At 36.8% G+C, this 18,440-nt stretch overlaps 1 protein-coding gene across 6 annotated transcripts in view; it reads right to left on the minus strand.

Moving 5' to 3' along the window:
• Positions 1-18,440, minus strand: part of LOC138310319 (twitchin-like) — a 136,389-nt gene that overhangs the window by 59,257 nt on the left and 58,692 nt on the right. For all 6 annotated transcript variants that reach the window (XM_069251486.1, XM_069251487.1, XM_069251485.1 and 3 more), the window contains exons 30-38: positions 14,168-14,461; positions 13,452-13,742; positions 12,754-13,056; positions 9,891-10,187; positions 9,309-9,611; positions 8,736-9,029; positions 7,969-8,268; positions 5,676-5,984; positions 5,045-5,347 (exon numbers count right to left, since the gene is read on the minus strand). In XM_069251486.1, the coding sequence (XP_069107587.1) occupies positions 5,045-5,347; positions 5,676-5,984; positions 7,969-8,268; positions 8,736-9,029; positions 9,309-9,611; positions 9,891-10,187; positions 12,754-13,056; positions 13,452-13,742; positions 14,168-14,461 (2,694 nt within the window). The remainder of the gene's footprint in view (positions 1-5,044; positions 5,348-5,675; positions 5,985-7,968; positions 8,269-8,735; positions 9,030-9,308; positions 9,612-9,890; positions 10,188-12,753; positions 13,057-13,451; positions 13,743-14,167; positions 14,462-18,440) is intronic.

The raw sequence follows: 18,440 nt of genomic DNA on the forward strand, positions 1-18,440 counted from the left end.
TTATTTAATATTACACAGGGCTCAGAGTTGTCCAAAAGGTGATGAGTTCAATCACATGGTTAGTTAACTTTTATTTTCCTACAAAACCTGCGATGATATATTAGTTGGCAAGTAGTTAAAGAAATGAATACGTCAGACAATTATTTTATGTTGATTTTGAACATTGTCGTTGAGCTGAGAATAGTTAAATAACCTTTAGAACAATTGTTCAAAAGACGATTCAGCAAATCACAATTTAACGACAATTTTCAAATCAACATAAAGATAATCTGGAAGTACTGACTTGACAGTTCTTTTACAAAGTATTCTGTATTCAAAGAATTCAAATAATTTCTACTTTTTTGTACTTGAGTTACTTGAATGTTTTTGATTGTGGTACAAATAATTTTACCATGCACATTCTTTAACATACAGTGTAAAGTATAATAAAGTGATTTATCAATTGCACAAATTCCCAAACTACTTCTAAAATAAATAAATAAATAAATAACATACAGGATTATACATAAGTATATACATTAATAGTTAAAGATTAAGTATTAATGTCAAATCAACAGTTTAGTATCGCAGACCTACTCTATATCTAATTAAAACATCCCCGGTTTTTAATTACCGGAAATCCATTTATAAACAATACAATAAATTAATAAATAGACAGATGAATAAATTAATAGGCCTAGATAGATAGATAAATACATGAAGTTGTAAATAAATATATAAATAATTTATTAATCAAAAATTTATTTCTAATGAAAAATAATACCTCCTTATATCAATATAAAACACAAATATGTATATTGACATAAGAAATTTCCATAGAACAGAAATAGTATAACTTATATACCAGAAATAATCATCTGTCGCACAGTTCCAATATTATAGGCTAGTTATTCTATCATGCATATGCATGGATATATTCTTCTAACAAAACAGTTGTATTGAATTTACTCTTAAGTATCATCTTCAGTGTTCATTCATTCCATATAAAGTAGAAAAAGATGTTTTCAAACTCGAGAAAAAATACATATCATAAAATATAGTTCTTATTAATACATAGTCTTAGAATATTATAAATTACAATAATAAAGAAAAAAATTAATATGACAGCATACAGTAGCTTGTTAGATGAATAACTTACAGTTCAGTGCCTGGATTTGAATATAAAAGTTATTAATTTAAAAGTATTATATTTTTAGATTTTTAGAAAATGAATAAGGCAAACTTAGAGAGAGAGAGAAAGAAAGAGCTGTTATCATATTAAACTTATTAATGTTAACTGGCCCCGATTTCTCGAAACAACTTAAGTCCAAAACCAACTTAAGTCTAAAGTTTTCATATAAGTTTCATAAGGAGAAAAAATTAAAGTTTTGACTTAAGTCTGCACTTTTGTTTGGAGAAATCGGAGACTGATGTGGCAAACGGCTGATGTGTAAGTTGTCAGCTATCAGTTGATAAATAACAACGGCAAATATTCCACACTCTTGTAACAATACAGAAGATATATAACTATGTAATGTATGATAAGACAAGTCATAATTTGGAATATTTGCCGTATTCTAATAATAACCTTATGCCATATTGCAGTTATAGTTACCGTATTCAACTAATAGGCGCCCAGAACGCTTAACAATTTTATCTAAAAATAAGGAGGCGCTTAATACATGATTGTATAACCAAATTCGGACTAGCCTTTCATAGAATTATTGCAAAGTAAGCCATAAATGTATTTGTACAAAGATCAGATTAAGAAACTCACAGTTTTCATATTTCTATTCTGCATTTGTGTAAGTAAATTTTAGGCCCCAATAAATGGGTATGGGCGGAAGGGCGCATATTGGGTCGAATACGGTAATCGAAACAGTATGATAAAATGAAATAGGTTCGTCTAATTTGTCTTGTGTAGTCTTGAATGTCAATGTTGTATATATAGACAGCAATGCAAGCACAATTTATCCAGCAAAAAAGACATCGAGATATTCAGCAATATTGGCATAGGTTAGTGTCGCATTAGCATGGTTACAAGCATTAGAATCTCACGCTGCCTGTAGAAATTGGCCAGATCGCTTAACCAATCTTTACATTCGACTTTACGAGTATTAGCAAATTACATTGTACCATTGTGTTATTATACGATATTAATCAAATCATAATATAAACTAAACAAAAAGGACAAAAGATATTGTACATATTTCTTAAACACAAATTATGACAAGTTTTCATCTGTATAACGCTAGTGTTAAAAAGTGCTATCTAAAAATATAGTGAGAAAATACATAACAAACATCTACAATAAGCTAAAAAATAAACAATGCGTGTGAAAAAATACATAAACTTGTGTAAAAATGAAAACTACATACAAAACAAAAATAAAACAAATGCGAAATTATTAACCTTTCCGCCACTTCAATACACCATGGGCATTTCCCCCTACAGGTACATACGTATGCCAGAATGTTCAACAGGGGCGGAAAGGTTTAGTCATCACATACGATCATAGTATGATACAAAACGGCAAATGAAACACTAGTTCAAGTGAGGACATCACTTGATAAAAGGTCAATGAGGGTAAAACACCCAAACAAGGGAGATAATCCATAATTAGTATATATAGCTATGATCAAAGTTCTTTTTGGCAGGAAAAATACTTCTAAAAATATTTTAATATTACACGACAAAAGTGTTTCTGCATCCCAAAAGGAATATTTCTAGACCTATTGGTGGCTTCAAATGGCCATTCAGAACCTGGGTCCATATGAAATTAGTGTGGTTTTATTCCAAGAAGGTTTACGGGAGCCATACTATAGAAATAGAAATCTACTCCATGGGAACGAAATAGGGATAAAATGCGGTTATTATCGTTGCAAACGAAGAGGGGGAAAATGGGAACAAATCTATTGGAACGAACGAGGGGAGTTTGTTATGTTTGTTACACATAACAAAATTGGTCAAGGGGATCATTTGGTATGCGTTAAAATATTCACGGCACTTTTCGTTTGTTCTTTTCGTTACGTTACTGACGGTATACTGTCTTTCACTATGTCCATTATATCCAATACACCGCCTTGGGCCTCAACAACAATCAGTTTTCGTCAGGCTGATATCACGATGGCATGGATTCATTTCATCAAACCCTACGCGATGTGTTTCCGGAAGCCTGATACCACTTTCCTGATCCAGTTGGGCGAATCCTTATTATACAGAGCGTCCGTGTAATCCTTGGAGGGGGATCGCGAGATGATAGACTGGGCCCGTGAACTCGGCGGGGTCATGTCATAAAGGGACCCACATGAACTACTCACTGACATGGTCCGCAATCTTTGTGGTGTTAGGTGACGAGTCTTTAAGACGGAGGATTCCCGAGGACTCGCTCTGTCAGACGCAACCGAATGTCTCAACGCGTCCACAGATCCTTTACGTGACAGGAGTGGACTTCCTCTGGAAACAAAGGGAGACGACTCTCTCCTTGGTGGAGTTCCTGGTATCGAGGACAGTCTTGTCGACGGAGAGCTATCTCGGAAGCATTTCGTCTTTGGTACATATGTATTCCTGTTGGTAGATGAAGCCATTGGAATATATCCATCAACCACGGACATACTCTTACTTCTGTAGGACTTCGGACCTCTCGTAGAAGGCAGGCTCGACTCACGTGTCAGTGAGGAACTGTGGTCTCTTCTACTCAAAGATTCAGAGCTGTATCTGTCGCTGACACTGACCGGAGGCTGTGACATCCCTCTGTAAGATCGTCTAGTGTCCCTGTCCACGGATGGACTGTAGTCTCGCTTGCTCAGGTACTCCGAACTTGAGTACTTGTTTAGGGTATAACTTGGAGGAAGAGACATGCCTCGAGTGGACCGACCTGTATCTCTAGTTCTAGATGAACTGTTGTCACGACGGGTCAGGTATTCGGTACTGGAATATCTCTCTAAGTTCATAGGTTGAACAGACGACTTTCTTGTATTATCATACGCAGATGCGCTCCTGTTCCTCGCAAAAGGCATGTTAGAGGAAGTCCTGTCGTGGTACCAGGAGAGACCAATCCTACTGAGTGACGGATCACGGTAGGAAGCCACGCCACAGGACTGACTTCTGTGTGGGATGTAGCTCCCACTCATCACATCCACAGAACTGGCACGGACAGACCTACTGACTGACATGTCTCGGGTGACACTAGAGGAACGACCAGTGGGGATGTACCTTCTGGTAAAGCCATGCCAGGACGATGCTCTTCGATAGTCAGATGAGACGTACTTCTTAGCATTCTCAGTGATACGAGAAGGTCTGCTATGGTGACGCCCAATTGTTGAACAACTGTCATAAAATGCTTTCTTCAGCATATTTAGTCTGGGGGTATGGAAATCAGTATTGACAAGGCTTGGTCTATCTGGTTTGTCTATTTTAAATTTGCTCAAAGAAAGGTCAAGATCGGATGCGTATTTCTTTCTTAGTGATGTTTTACTTGGTGTTATGGCAAATTCTGATCCCCTGACAGATTTCCTGATATCATCCTCTTGGATCCCAATTCTTGGTTGGTGGACCTTCTCAACATCAGCTTTTTTGAATTTTTCAAGTGCATTACTGAACCCATAGCTTTTTTCTCTGACTGGAATTTTAGCTGAAATCTTTTTACTATCCTGGAGAAACTGTTCCCTACGGGACCTAGGACTCATTGGGGGTTTGGAAGCGAGATTTTTCACCACATGCGTGGTTGCAAGGGGAGGTTTTAAATCGATCTTACGGACCCTTTTCAAGTGTTTCTTTTGCCATTCTGTATCAATTCTCTCAAGCTCTGCAAGAAAGAAGTCCCGCCTTGTTTTAATGTTTTCATTCACATTAGCTATTATTTTACTTCTATCTACACATACATTAGACGGGCGTGCAGTGGAAGCGTGTAAAGAGCTTGAGTCTAGTTTGTCATTTGTCTTTGTAGTTATGGTGCCCGCGGCTGGGCTGGCCTGTGGGAAGTAGTACTGAGACAATAATGTCCTGGGACTGATACTAGTACTAATCCTACTCGGATACTGTTTGATTATGATCTTGGACTCACTTGGTCTGCGATAAACAGGGACGTATGGCGATGGTTCCGAAAGTCCAGACGGAAGTTCCCCTCGGATGCGGAAGGCGTAATCTTGATTACGTCGAAGTCCGGTCACTCTGTAGCTTGTATCAGGGATGCCACGTGCCAGAGGTGTCCAGTCGTATCCGGGCAGTTGTTGGGACTCGATGATGTAGGTCAGAGGCGTCTCGTCGTATTGTGTGGCGGGGACGTCCACTCTGGACCAGGACAGGTCGACTGTCTCGTCCTGAACAGACATGATCTCTGGTCGCGACAAAGGAACCCTGGGTAGTGCTACAAATGAATGTTCCCAAAGTTAATATAAATATATTACACATCTTTGGTTTGCATTGTAATTAAGTACATTTAGTAAGAAGTCGTAATGTCATAGTTGTTGTCGGATTTACCTACCGTTTGAAGGAAACAAAAAATATTTAACCCAAGCTCCATAAAAACATTAAAAAAAACATGCAATGAAAACATCTTAACTATTTTTACTTTGCAGTTCTTGGACTTAATAATGATCAAAATCTTTAGTTTTAAAAAAAATATATAACGAATCCCAAGAATATCAAATGAGAATAATGATAAAACAGCGTCATACCTGGGTGATTTGACATACCTGTTCTCCTGTAGAGCGTGACAGGACTGGAGTAAACATCTAATGGTCCCTGGTCCGAAATACCCCGGATACGGAACTGGTAGTCCTGTCGTGGTCTCAAGCCTCGGTAATGGTAGGATGTGTCTGGTACCGTGGCTACACTTCTCCAGTCGCTGCTTCCCAGCTCTCTAAGTTCCACTTCGTATCGACGTGGTACCGACGGGAGATGCGGTAAGGACGGAATTCTGGGACGAGAATATTGGTACGGGCTCCATGACAACCGAACAGCTTCTGAATCAAGGTCGTGAAGTTGTGGTCTCCTGATCGGGACTGAAGAAAGGATACCGATCAATACAAGACTGTAGAAAGGTACAGATTAATACAAGACTGTAGAAAGGATACAGATTTATACAAGACTGTAGAAAGGGTACAGATTAATACAAGACTGTAGAAAGGGTACAGATTAATACAAGACTGTAGAAAGGGTACAGATTTATACAAGACTGTAGAAAGGGTACAGATTAATACAAGACTGTAGAAAGGGTACAGATTAATACAAGACTGTAGAAAGGGTACAGATTTATACAAGACTGTAGAAAGGGTACAGATTAATACAAGACAAAGTACGATTATACAACTGTAGAAGGTACAGATTTATACAAGACTGTAGAAAGGGTACAGATTTATACAAGACTGTAGAAAGGGTACAGATTTATACAAGACTGTAGAAAGGGTACAGATTAATAGAAGACTGTAAGACTGAGAAAGGGTACAGATTTATACAAGACTGTAGAAAGGTACAGATTAATACAAGACTGTAGAAAGGGTACAGATTAATACAAGACTGTAGAAAGGGTACAGATTTATACAAGACTGTAGAAAGGGTACAGATTAATACAAGACTGTAGAAAGGGTACAGATTAATACAAGACTGTAGAAAGGGTACAGATTAATACAAGACTGTAGAAAGGGTACAGATTAATACAAGACTGTAGAAAGGGACAGATTAATACAAGACTGTAGAAAGGGTACAGATTAATACAAGACTGTAGAAAGGGTACAGATTATACAAGACTGAGAAAGGGTACAGATTAATACAAGACTGCAGAAAGGGTACAGATTAATACAAGACTGAGAAAGGGTACAGATTAATACAAGACTGCAGAAAGGGTACAGATTAATACAAGACTGCAGAAAGGGTACAGATTAATACAAGACTGTAGAAAGGGAACAGATTAATACAAGACTGTAGAAAGGGTACAGATTTATACAAGACTGTAGAAAGGGTACAGATTAATACAAGACTGTAGAAAGGTACAGATTAATACAAGACTGTAGAAAGGGTACAGATTTATACAAGACTGTAGAAAGGGTACAGATTTATACAAGACTGTAGAAAGGGTACAGATTTATACAAGACTGTAGAAAGGGTACAGATTAATACAAGACTGTAGAAAGGGTACAGATTTATACAAGACTGTAGAAAGGGTACAGATTAATACAAGACTGTAGAAAGGGTACAGATTAATACAAGACTGTAGAAAGGTACAGATTAATACAAGACTGTAGAAAGGTACAGATTAATACAAGACTGTAGAAAGGTACAGATTAATACAAGACTGTAGAAAGGGAACAGATTAATACAAGACTGTAGAAAGGTACAGATTAATACAAGACTGTAGAAAGGGTACAGATTAATACAAGACTGTAGAAAGGGTACAGATTAATACAAGACTGTAGAAAGGTACAGATTAATACAAGACTGTAGAAAGGGTACAGATTAATACAAGACTGTAGAAAGGGTACAGATTAATACAAGACTGTAGAAAGGGTACAGATTAATACAAGACTGTAGAAAGGGTACAGATTAATACAAGACTGTAGAAAGGTACAGATTAATACAAGACTGTAGAAAGGGTACAGATTAATACAAGACTGTAGAAAGGTACAGATTAATACAAGACTGTAGAAAGGATACAGATTTATACAAAACTGTAGAAAGGGTACAGATTTATACAAGACTGCAGAAAGGTAGTACATGAATATTGATACAGCAAAAAAAAAGAAAGATGCTCGTATGGTGAATTCAGTAAATAACACAAAATCTCAAAAATATCCATGCTCAGTTAAAGAGAAACTTATCTATTATTACAAATATAGACCCTGTTTGACTCCATCTCTGAGGCCCACAGGTAAACACTCAGATATTTGTACAGTTTCAATCTTAAATCAACAAGAATAAAGGCAGACTCACTCAGAGCATGATTAAGTAATTTAAAGGTATTTGAAGAGATATATTGAACAGGTAACTTACACAAATATTTGCTGAGGGAAATTGGGTAGGTAGGTTCACTCAGTGCAGCTTTGGTCTGAGCTCTGACACGGAAGATATTCTCCTGGTTAGAGGAAACTCCTGTCACGCGGTAACTGGTTTCTGGAATATCAGATGCCAACCGTCTCCATACCCGCTTCCTTGGTTCCCAGGATTCCACATGATAGCGCAAAGGCTCACTTGCAAATGGTGTCATGGAACGTGGTCGCCAACGCAGATTGACGGAAGAGGTCTTCTCATCGAACTCATCAATCTCAGGAAGTTCAATAGGTGCTTTGTACTCTGGTGATAGAAAAGGTCAAAAGATCAAAGATATCTGATTTTTGATTTTTGAAAACCCATTTTAAACAGTAATCACCAGCACTCTTCCAAAATACAAATGTACCACATTATATGTTCTAAAGAGATGCTTATATAATAAGTGTAGGGTAGATAGCATTGTCGATATGTAAATGGGGTCTGACAGTAATACTATCATTAACCTTTCTAATATTCAAATGCACTTTACAAAACCTTGGTTTAGGGGGCCTAGGTTTTTTTTTTTATACTGAAGAACTTTATCTTGAGTACAGTACCAGGCCCTGATTTCTCGAAACCAACATAAGTAAAAAATAGAGTAAAAAACTGACCTTAATCAAAATGTTTCATATAAGTTACATCAGGAGAAAAACTTTATTTATGAACTAATTAAAGACTTTTTTTTTTTTGTAGAAATCGGAGCCTGTACAGTTTTCTCGTGTTTATCTTACCTGTGTGGAAGAGGCGTACAGGTAAGGTTGGACGACTCACTCCAAACTCGTTCTCGGCCTGGACACGGAAGGTGTAGTCCCTGTCGGGCCTGATACCGTTCAGGACATACCAAGTGTGGGGTATCCTTCTGGCCATTGGTGCCCACACACCAGATGGGGACTCCTGGGCGAAGATTGTGTAGGTCACAGGAGAGGTATTGTAGGATGGTATCCCTGCCGATCGCCATGACAACGTGATCGACCCGGCTCCAACGTCGTACAGAAGGGGCTCGTCTTGTGGTAATGTGGGTGCCACTGTCAAAACACACAAAATGTCTTCAACTTCAAGTTTCAAAATCTCAGATATTTATAAATAAAATTGGAAGTAAACATGTCATCAATGACTTTAAAAGAAATATGAAAAAAGGTTTAAAGGAATGAGAAAAATGATGTGTGATGAACAATAAAACTTGAGCTGTAAGCAGTCAATTACATTATAATAACCAATACATGTATGACAAAAGAGGAATGATTATGTATAAGAGATCTACAAACAGAAGGAATGCATGCTTTTCTAAAATGATCATTACACACCTGCCCTGCGTTTGATATGGACTAAGTTGGTTGGCTCACTGACTCCGTACTTATTTTCAGCCCGGACACGGAAACTGTATTCCTGGTCAGGTGTGAGGTTGGTTACGTGGAAGTCTGTGTGTGGGATACGTCCCGCCAATGTGACCCAGTCACTGCGCGTCCCCTCCTGTATCTCCAGGCGGTACGTCACAGGAGAGTAGTCAGTGTGGCGGGGAGACAACTCTACCGACCTCCACTGTAAGCGAACAGATGTCGGCTGGATGTCATGGACATATGGGTGGTCAGTCGGCATACGTGGTGGTCCTGAAAATATTTATTTTAGATTTTAACGAGGCTTTAATTTGGTAATATGGCATGTCAGCAGAATTAATCATGCCAATTATGGTTATACTGGTTCCTGCCTCAGTTATCTCCCTTGTGGAATATATAGAGTCTGGTGAAGTGTAGAGAACTAAGGTAAGGGGATCAGTTTTACATTTTTTAATCGATTCATCCTATTATATAATGAAAACAATTTTTCAACAACAACAAAAAAATGATATTTATCTTAATATAACATAGAGTAAGTAGCTAATGACTTACCACATCTTCTCATTAGATACACAGGTAGAGTAGGCTCCCCTAGAGCACCGTCCAGCTTGGCTCGTACGCGGAACAGATAATCACGATCAGGTCTAAGTCCCATCACGTTGTATGATGTCTGTGAGACGTTGTTGGTGAGAGGTCGCCACTGTCCGATACTTGGTGGGTCTTGGACCTCAATCTGGTAGACAGGGATTCTCGTGCTGTGTCCCGGTAACGACGCTGGTTGCCATGACAATGCGATTGAATCTGGTGATACGTTGCTTATGATGGGTTCCCTTCGGGGGAACACAGGCACTGCAAATGATACAGAAATTGACAAACTCAGAATTGTGTATGGCGAAAACAAACTGATGTAAGACAGAACAAAACTCTAAACACCAGGCCAAAGGATGAAACAGTTTAAAACTTCAGTTTTTTGCTTAGCCAATCAAAACGATGTACATTATAATTGAAAATATATGACTTAAGTCTGTTTTTGACTTAAATTTATTTCGAGAAATATGGGCCCAGCCTACATTACCTTTCAGACGGGTACAAAATGGTCCCTATGGGTCCTAATGGAGCACTGCCTTTGGAAATCACTTGGGCACAATTTTCTATATGTGTTTGTAGGTTTCCAAGTATTTTATGCGTATACATTGAAATCGGACAATAAATACTAAAGTTATATAGTGAAAACCATGTTTTGACGATTTTAAAGTCACGTAACTCTTGCACATATTGACGGATTTTGACCAGTATCACACCTGTCTAAGATCTGATTGATATAATGCAATATACCAAACTTGGTTGAAATCGGACAATATATACTTAAGTTATCGAGCTGAAACCATGGATTTATCTGTTTTGACAATTTTAAGTCCCGTAACTTTTGCAAATATTAACAGATTTTGACCATTATTGAACTCATCTGAGATCTCATTGATATAAAACAATTTATAATATTTATTTGAAATTGGACGATAAATATCTAAGTTATTGATTGGAAACCATATATTTATCAGTTTTGACAATTTTAAAGTCCCATAACTCTTGCAAATATTGACGTTTTTTTACCATTATCAAACTCATTTGAGATCTTATTAAAGATGCTCCACCGCTGACTAATGGTATTTTTTCACTGTCAAAAACAGGAGCGGACGATTTTATATTTTTTCTTCAGTTACAAAAGTTACTTACCAATACCACCATTGAAAAGTTTGAGCTTCTAATTTTACTTCAAGTTAAAAATATGAAAAATAATTAATTGCATCCCAAAAAAATTCTGAAGCACTATATCTAATATAGAATGAAGTAATGATTGCGCATACACCAAAGGCGAAATAAATTATTTTATGTTATTTTTTGTGTTCATTAGGCATATATATATATACACAATTATACACCAATTATTGCTCAAATGATAAATATCATTTATGCGCCGTCTGCGGTGGAGCATCTTTAATAATATAAAGCAATATACCAAATTGGTTGAAATCAGACAATAAATGCCTAAGTTATCACAAGCAAACTGTTTCCCGGACGCAGACAACACCAACGCTGTCGACACTGACAAAGTGATACCTAAGTGTCGCCCTTGCGTTGCAGGCTACACAAAAAACTACTGTCTTGCTGTGAATTGGATATTTTATATGGTGTAGTTTTATTAATTGACTTGTAGATTTGTATGATCATTACTTTTCTCCCTTACATCATAGCAGTAGTAGGCACCAATTGTAGCTCTAAAGACGATACCATTTTCTGTCTAAATGTCTCTTGAGTTACAATATTGCAGCTAGCTAAGTCTAAACTTAAGACTGTTTTGGACTAAAGACAGTTTCATCATCTTGAGGCTAGTCCAAAAAAGTTTTTACTTAGTGAAATTATGCTGCATATGATTACGCCAAAATTGTTTCGTGATCCTGGCGCTTGAAATTATAATCTCAATGCTGATTACCTCCCTTTATCAATGCTGATTACCCCCCTTTATCAATGCTGATAACCTCCCTAGGCCTTTATCAATACTGATTACCTTCTTTATCAATGCTGATTACCTCCCTTTATCAATGCTGATTACCTCCCTTTATCAATGCTGATTGCCTCCTTTTATCAATGCTGATTGCCTCCTTTTATCAATGCTGATTACCTCCCTTTATCAATGCTGATTACCTCCCTTTATTAATGCTGATTGCCTCCTTTTATTTATGCTGATTACCTCCATTTATCAATGCTGATTACCTCCCTTTATCAATACTGATTACCTAACTTTACCTTATTACAATTCACACATCCATTATACCTGCTGACCACAGATAAACTACAAAGTTTTCTCTTTATATGCTGGAAAATATACCACTACTGTTAACTTACTTATTTCCATGCACCAATCAAATTTTTGGGGCAAAAACAATCTTGAACATAATTATGAAATTGTATATTCTAAATTTTGTTCATAATTCAAGGCAATAAACAATATCAATATACAATAGAGCAATCATATTTTAGTAACTTCGGTAAGAAAAACGCGTAAATATGATGTCCGTTTACAATAAACTGAAAAAATAAGCAATTTTGTCAATACTTAGGAAATAATTATTATTGTGATTTTTTGTGGTTCACTGGTGTATGAAGCTCATATTGTGACAGACATTTTAAATGACATTCTTCAGAAATGTTAAATCAAATTGACTGCAGATTTTAAATATTTTATTTAATTTTCAAATTTGATTTGTAATTCCTTAACTAATAATTCAATTAAGTGTTATTTCCACTACTCACCAGATTTTAAATATTTTATCTTTATTTTAAGATTTTATACATGTGTATGTTCATTGTATTTGCTTATTTAATTATTCAATTAAGTGTTATTTCCACTACTCACCAGGTTTCCTGCGGACTATGACAGGAGTGGTTGGAGAACTACAGCCGTAGTCTGTCTCCGCCTTGACACGGAACTCGTAGTCGTTCTTTGGGTTAAGTCCCTTTACAATATAGGATGTGTCCTTCACCCTGCGAGCGACAGGAATCCATTCTGAACTTGGTAGTGTGCGCATCTCCACCGTGTAATGAAGAGGAATAGGTTGTCTGCGATAGAATGGGATCTCAGCTGGTCGCCATGACAACTTGATGGAGTCGCGGCCCATTTCAGTCATACTTGGTTCAAGGTGCTGCATTCTTGGGATTACTTTTGATAGAAAAGAAATATTTTTCAATCATTATCCTTATAAAATTTCTTTTACTATCCTATCATTGCGGCCCACTGCTTTCACCTTTGCTAGTTCTGACAGAATATAATTTGATCATTCAATATTAAATATTTTGCGGACACACCAGATTTACTTGTAAGTAGATAGTCATGATAGCCGTATCAAGTCTGCCGTTTAAAATAAATCACGCCTATATGCATTGTAACAAAATCTACAAATGGACCGCAATGTATTAACAATGGTCCGCAATGTATTAACAATGGTCATGACGTAATATTCTGTGACCTGAGGTCAACAGACGGCCAGTCCGTGAGCCTTAGAGGTGAATATGGGGACAGCAATTAACACTGGGAGAGATCGTGTTTGGTCGTACCTGGCATGGATGATATGGATACTGGTGGTAGTGGCTCCAGCTGTCCTGAGGCTGTGACTGGTACAACCCTGAACATGTAGTCCCGGCTAGGCTGCAGTCCGCCCACGCGGTAGTGAGTATCGGTCAGTCCAGAGTGGACGTTCCTCCAGGATAGACTCGGCGGTTCTTGCATCTCAATGTTGTATGTTAACGGTGTGTACATGTCAACCACAGGTCGTTTCCATGACAACCCCAGAGAGGTCGGTTCAATGTCAAGTATCTCTGGTCTGCTGGGATGGAACATTCTCGGTGCTGTGAAATGTGAACAATAGCATAATTTCAGAATATTTATCAAGATAAAATTTAAAAGTAGCACCATTTCAGAGAGGGTTGACATAGTTTGAAAAAAGTACACTTTTCTTTGTCCCATATTTATTATTTGAAGTAATTTGTATTCTACAGATATTGGTTGGTAAAGATTCCGTGTTAACTGGAGTATGGTTGATATTACTTCTTTGAGAAATTAATATACATCGTATGTATAATAACTCTCAATTCAAAGCAACATTATTCTATTATATCATAATTATGATCTTGCTAAGAAACATGAAAATAAAACAAATGAGTGGTAAATAAACATTTCTTCAGAAATATATATTTCATCGTGTACTACTGTGACAGTCTGTGGACATCGATGATGCTTTTGTAAAGTGTAAAATTTCTTTGAGAGGACGTACTTGGCAGAGAACTGAGAGACACGGGAGGTAGAGGGTCCAGCTGGCCAAGGGATGTCTCCGGGACAACACGGAACAGGTAATCCCGGCTAGGACCAAGGCCGCTGATCCTGTAGCGGGTGTCGGGAATGTCTGACGCCATCGTGCGCCAGTCCATACTGGGCGGAGCCTGCATCTGTACTCTGTATCTGAGAGGTCGAGTTGAGTCCAGGGTTGGAGGTTGCCATGCCAACGCAAGACTATCTGTGTCATCGTACAGAAGTCTGGGTGTATGATCCAGGAGAGGACGACTTGGACCTGGTAAGGCAGATAGCATTATATACATGTACTACACAATATAGGATCTGGGCAGGCAGATAGCATTATATACTAAACAATATAGGACCTGGGCAGGCAGATATCATTATATACTAAACAATATAGGACCTGGGCAGGCAGATATCATTATATACTAAACAATATAGGACCTGGGCAGGCAGATATCATTATATACTAAACAATATAGGACCTGGTAAGGCAGATATCATTATATACTAAAACAATATAGGACCTGGGCAGGCAGATATCATTATATACTAAACAATATAGGACCTGGGCAGGCAGATATCATTATATACTAAACAATATAGGACCTGGGCAGGCAGATATCATTATATACTAAACAATATAGGACCTGGTAAGGCAGATATCATTATATACTAAACAATATAGTACCTGGGCAGGCAGATATCATTATATACTAAACAATATAGGACTTGGTAAGGCAGATAGCATTATATACTAAACAATACAGGATCTGGTAAGGCAGATATCATTATATACTAAACAATATAGGACCTGGGCAGGCAGATATCATTATATACTAAACAATATAGGACCTGGTAAGGCAGATAGCATTATATACTAAACAATATAGGACCTGGGCAGGCAGATATCATTATATACTAAACAATATAGGACCTGGTAAGGCAGATAGCATTATATACTAAACAATATAGGACCTGGTAAGGCAGATATCATTATATACTAAACAATATAGGACCTGGGCAGGCAGATATCATTATATACTAAACAATATAGGACCTGGTAAGGCAGATATCATTATATACTAAACAATATAGGACCTGGGCAGGCAGATATCATTATATACTAAACAATATAGGACCTGGTAAGGCAGATATCATTATATACTAAACAATATAGGACCTGGTAAGGCAGATATCATTATATACTAAACAAATATAGTACCTGGGCAGGCAGATATCATTATATACTAAACAATATAGGACCTGGTAAGGCAGATAGCATTATATACTAAACAATATAGGACCTGGTAAGGCAGATATCATTATATACTAAACAATATAGGACCTGGGCAGGCAGATATCATTATATACTAAACAATATAGGACCTGGTAAGGCAGATATCATTATATACTAAACAATATAGGACCTGGGCAGGCAGATATCATTATATACTAAACAATATAGGACCTGGGCAGGCAGATATCATTATATACTAAACAATATAGGACCTGGTAAGGCAGATATCATTATATACTAAACAATATAGGACCTGTGCAGGCAGATATATATTATATACTAAACAATATAGGACCTCGTAAGGCAGATATCATTATATACTAAACAATATAGGACCTGGTAAGGCAGATATCATTATATACTAAACAATATAGGACCTGGGCAGGCAGATATCATTATATACTAAACAATATAGGACCTGGGCAGGCAGATATCATTATATACTAAACAATATAGGACCTGGGCAGGCAGATATCATTATATACTAAACAATATAGGACCTGGTAAGGCAGATATCATTATATACTAAACAATATAGGACCTGGTAAGGCAGATATCATTATATACTAAACAATATAGGACCTGGTAAGGCAGATATCATTATATACTAAACAATATAGGACCTGGGCAGGCAGATATCATTATATACTAAACAATATAGGACCTGGTAAGGCAGATATCATTATATACTAAACAATATAGGACCTGGTAAGGCAGATATCATTATATACTAAACAATATAGGACCTGGTAAGGCAGATATCATTATATACTAAACAATATAGGACCTGGGCAGGCAGATATCATTATATACTAAACAATATAGGACCTGGGCAGGCAGATATCATTATATACTAAACAATATAGGACCTGGGCAGGCAGATATCATTATATACTAAACAATATAGGACCTGGGCAGGCAGATATCATTATATACTAAACAATATAGGACCTGGGCAGGCAGATATCATTATATACTAAACAATATAGGACCTGGGCAGGCAGATATCATTATATACTAAACAATATAGGACCTGGGCAGGCAGATATCATTATATACTAAACAATATAGGACCTGGTAAGGCAGATATCATTATATACTAAACAATATAGGACCTGGCAGGCAGATATCATTATATACTAAACAATATAGGACCTGTGCAGGCAGATATCATTATATACTAAACAATATAGGACCTGGGCAGGCAGATATCATTATATACTAAACAATATAGGACCTGGGCAGGCAGATATCATTATATACTAAACAATATAGGACCTGGGCAGGCAGATATCATTATATACTAAACAATATAGGACCTGGCAGGCAGATATCATTATATACTAAACAATATAGGACCTGGTAAGGCAGATATCATTATATACTAAACAATATAGGACCTGGTAAGGCAGATATCATTATATACTAAACAATATAGGACCTGGTAAGGCAGATATCATTATATACTAAACAATATAGGACCTGGTAAGGCAGATATCATTATATACTAAACAATATAGGACCTGGTAAGGCAGATATCATTATATACTAAACAATATAGGACCTGGTAAGGCAGATATCATTATATACTAAACAATATAGTACCTGGTAAGGCAGATATCATTATATACTAAACAATATAGGGACCTGGTAAGGCAGATATCATTATATACTAAACAATATAGGACCTGGTAAGGCAGATATCATTATATACTAAACAATATAGGACCTGGTAAGGCAGATATCATTATATACTAAACAATATAGGACCTGGTAAGGCAGATATCATTATATACTAAACAATATAGGACCTGGTAAGGCAGATATCATTATATACTAAACAATATAGGACCTGGCAGGCAGATATCATTATATACTAAACAATATAGGACCTGGGCAGGCAGATATCATTATATACTAAACAATATAGGACCTGTGCAGGCAGATATCATTATATACTAAACAATATAGGACCTGGTAAGGCAGATATCATTATATACTAAACAATATAGGACCTGGTAAGGCAGATATCATTATATACTAAACAATATAGGACCTGGTAAGGCAGATATCATTATATACTAAACAATATAGGGCCTGGTGTAAGGCAGATATCATTATATACTAAACAATATAGGGCCTGGGTAAGGCAGATATCATTATATACTAAACAATATAGGACCTGGTAAGGCAGATATCATTATATACTAAACAATATAGACCTGGGCAGGCAGATATCATTATATACTAAACAATATAGGACCTGGGCAGGCAGATATCATTATATACTAAACAATATAGGACCTGTGCAGGCAGATATCATTATATACTAAACAATATAGGACCTCGTAAGGCAGATATCATTCATTATATAACTAAACAATATAGGGCCTGGTAAGGCAGATATCATTATATACTAAACAATATAGGACCTGTGCAGGCAGATATCATTATATACTAAACAATATAGGACCTCGTAAGGCAGATATCATTATATACTAAACAATATAGGACCTTGTAAGGCAGATATCATTATATACTAAACAATATAGGACCTGGTAAGGCAGATATCATTATATACTAAACAATATAGGACCTGGTAAGGCAGATATCATTATATACTAAACAATATAGGACCTGGGCAGAAAAATATCATTATATACTAAACAATATAGGATCTGGGCAGGCAGATATCATTATCTACTAAACAATATAGGACCTGGGCAGGCAGATAGCATTATATACTAAACAATATAGTACCTGGGCAGGCAGATATCATTATATACTAAACAATATAGGACCTGGTAAGAAAATATCATTATATACTAAACAATATAGGATCTGGGCAGGCAGATATCATTATATACTAAACAATATAGGACCTGGGCAGGCAGATAGCATTATATACTAAACAATATAGGACCTGGGCAGAAAATATCATTATATACTAAAC

This window comes from Argopecten irradians, chromosome 16 (assembly GCF_041381155.1).
Source record: "Argopecten irradians isolate NY chromosome 16, Ai_NY, whole genome shotgun sequence".
Lineage (NCBI taxonomy): Eukaryota > Metazoa > Mollusca > Bivalvia > Pectinida > Pectinidae > Argopecten > Argopecten irradians.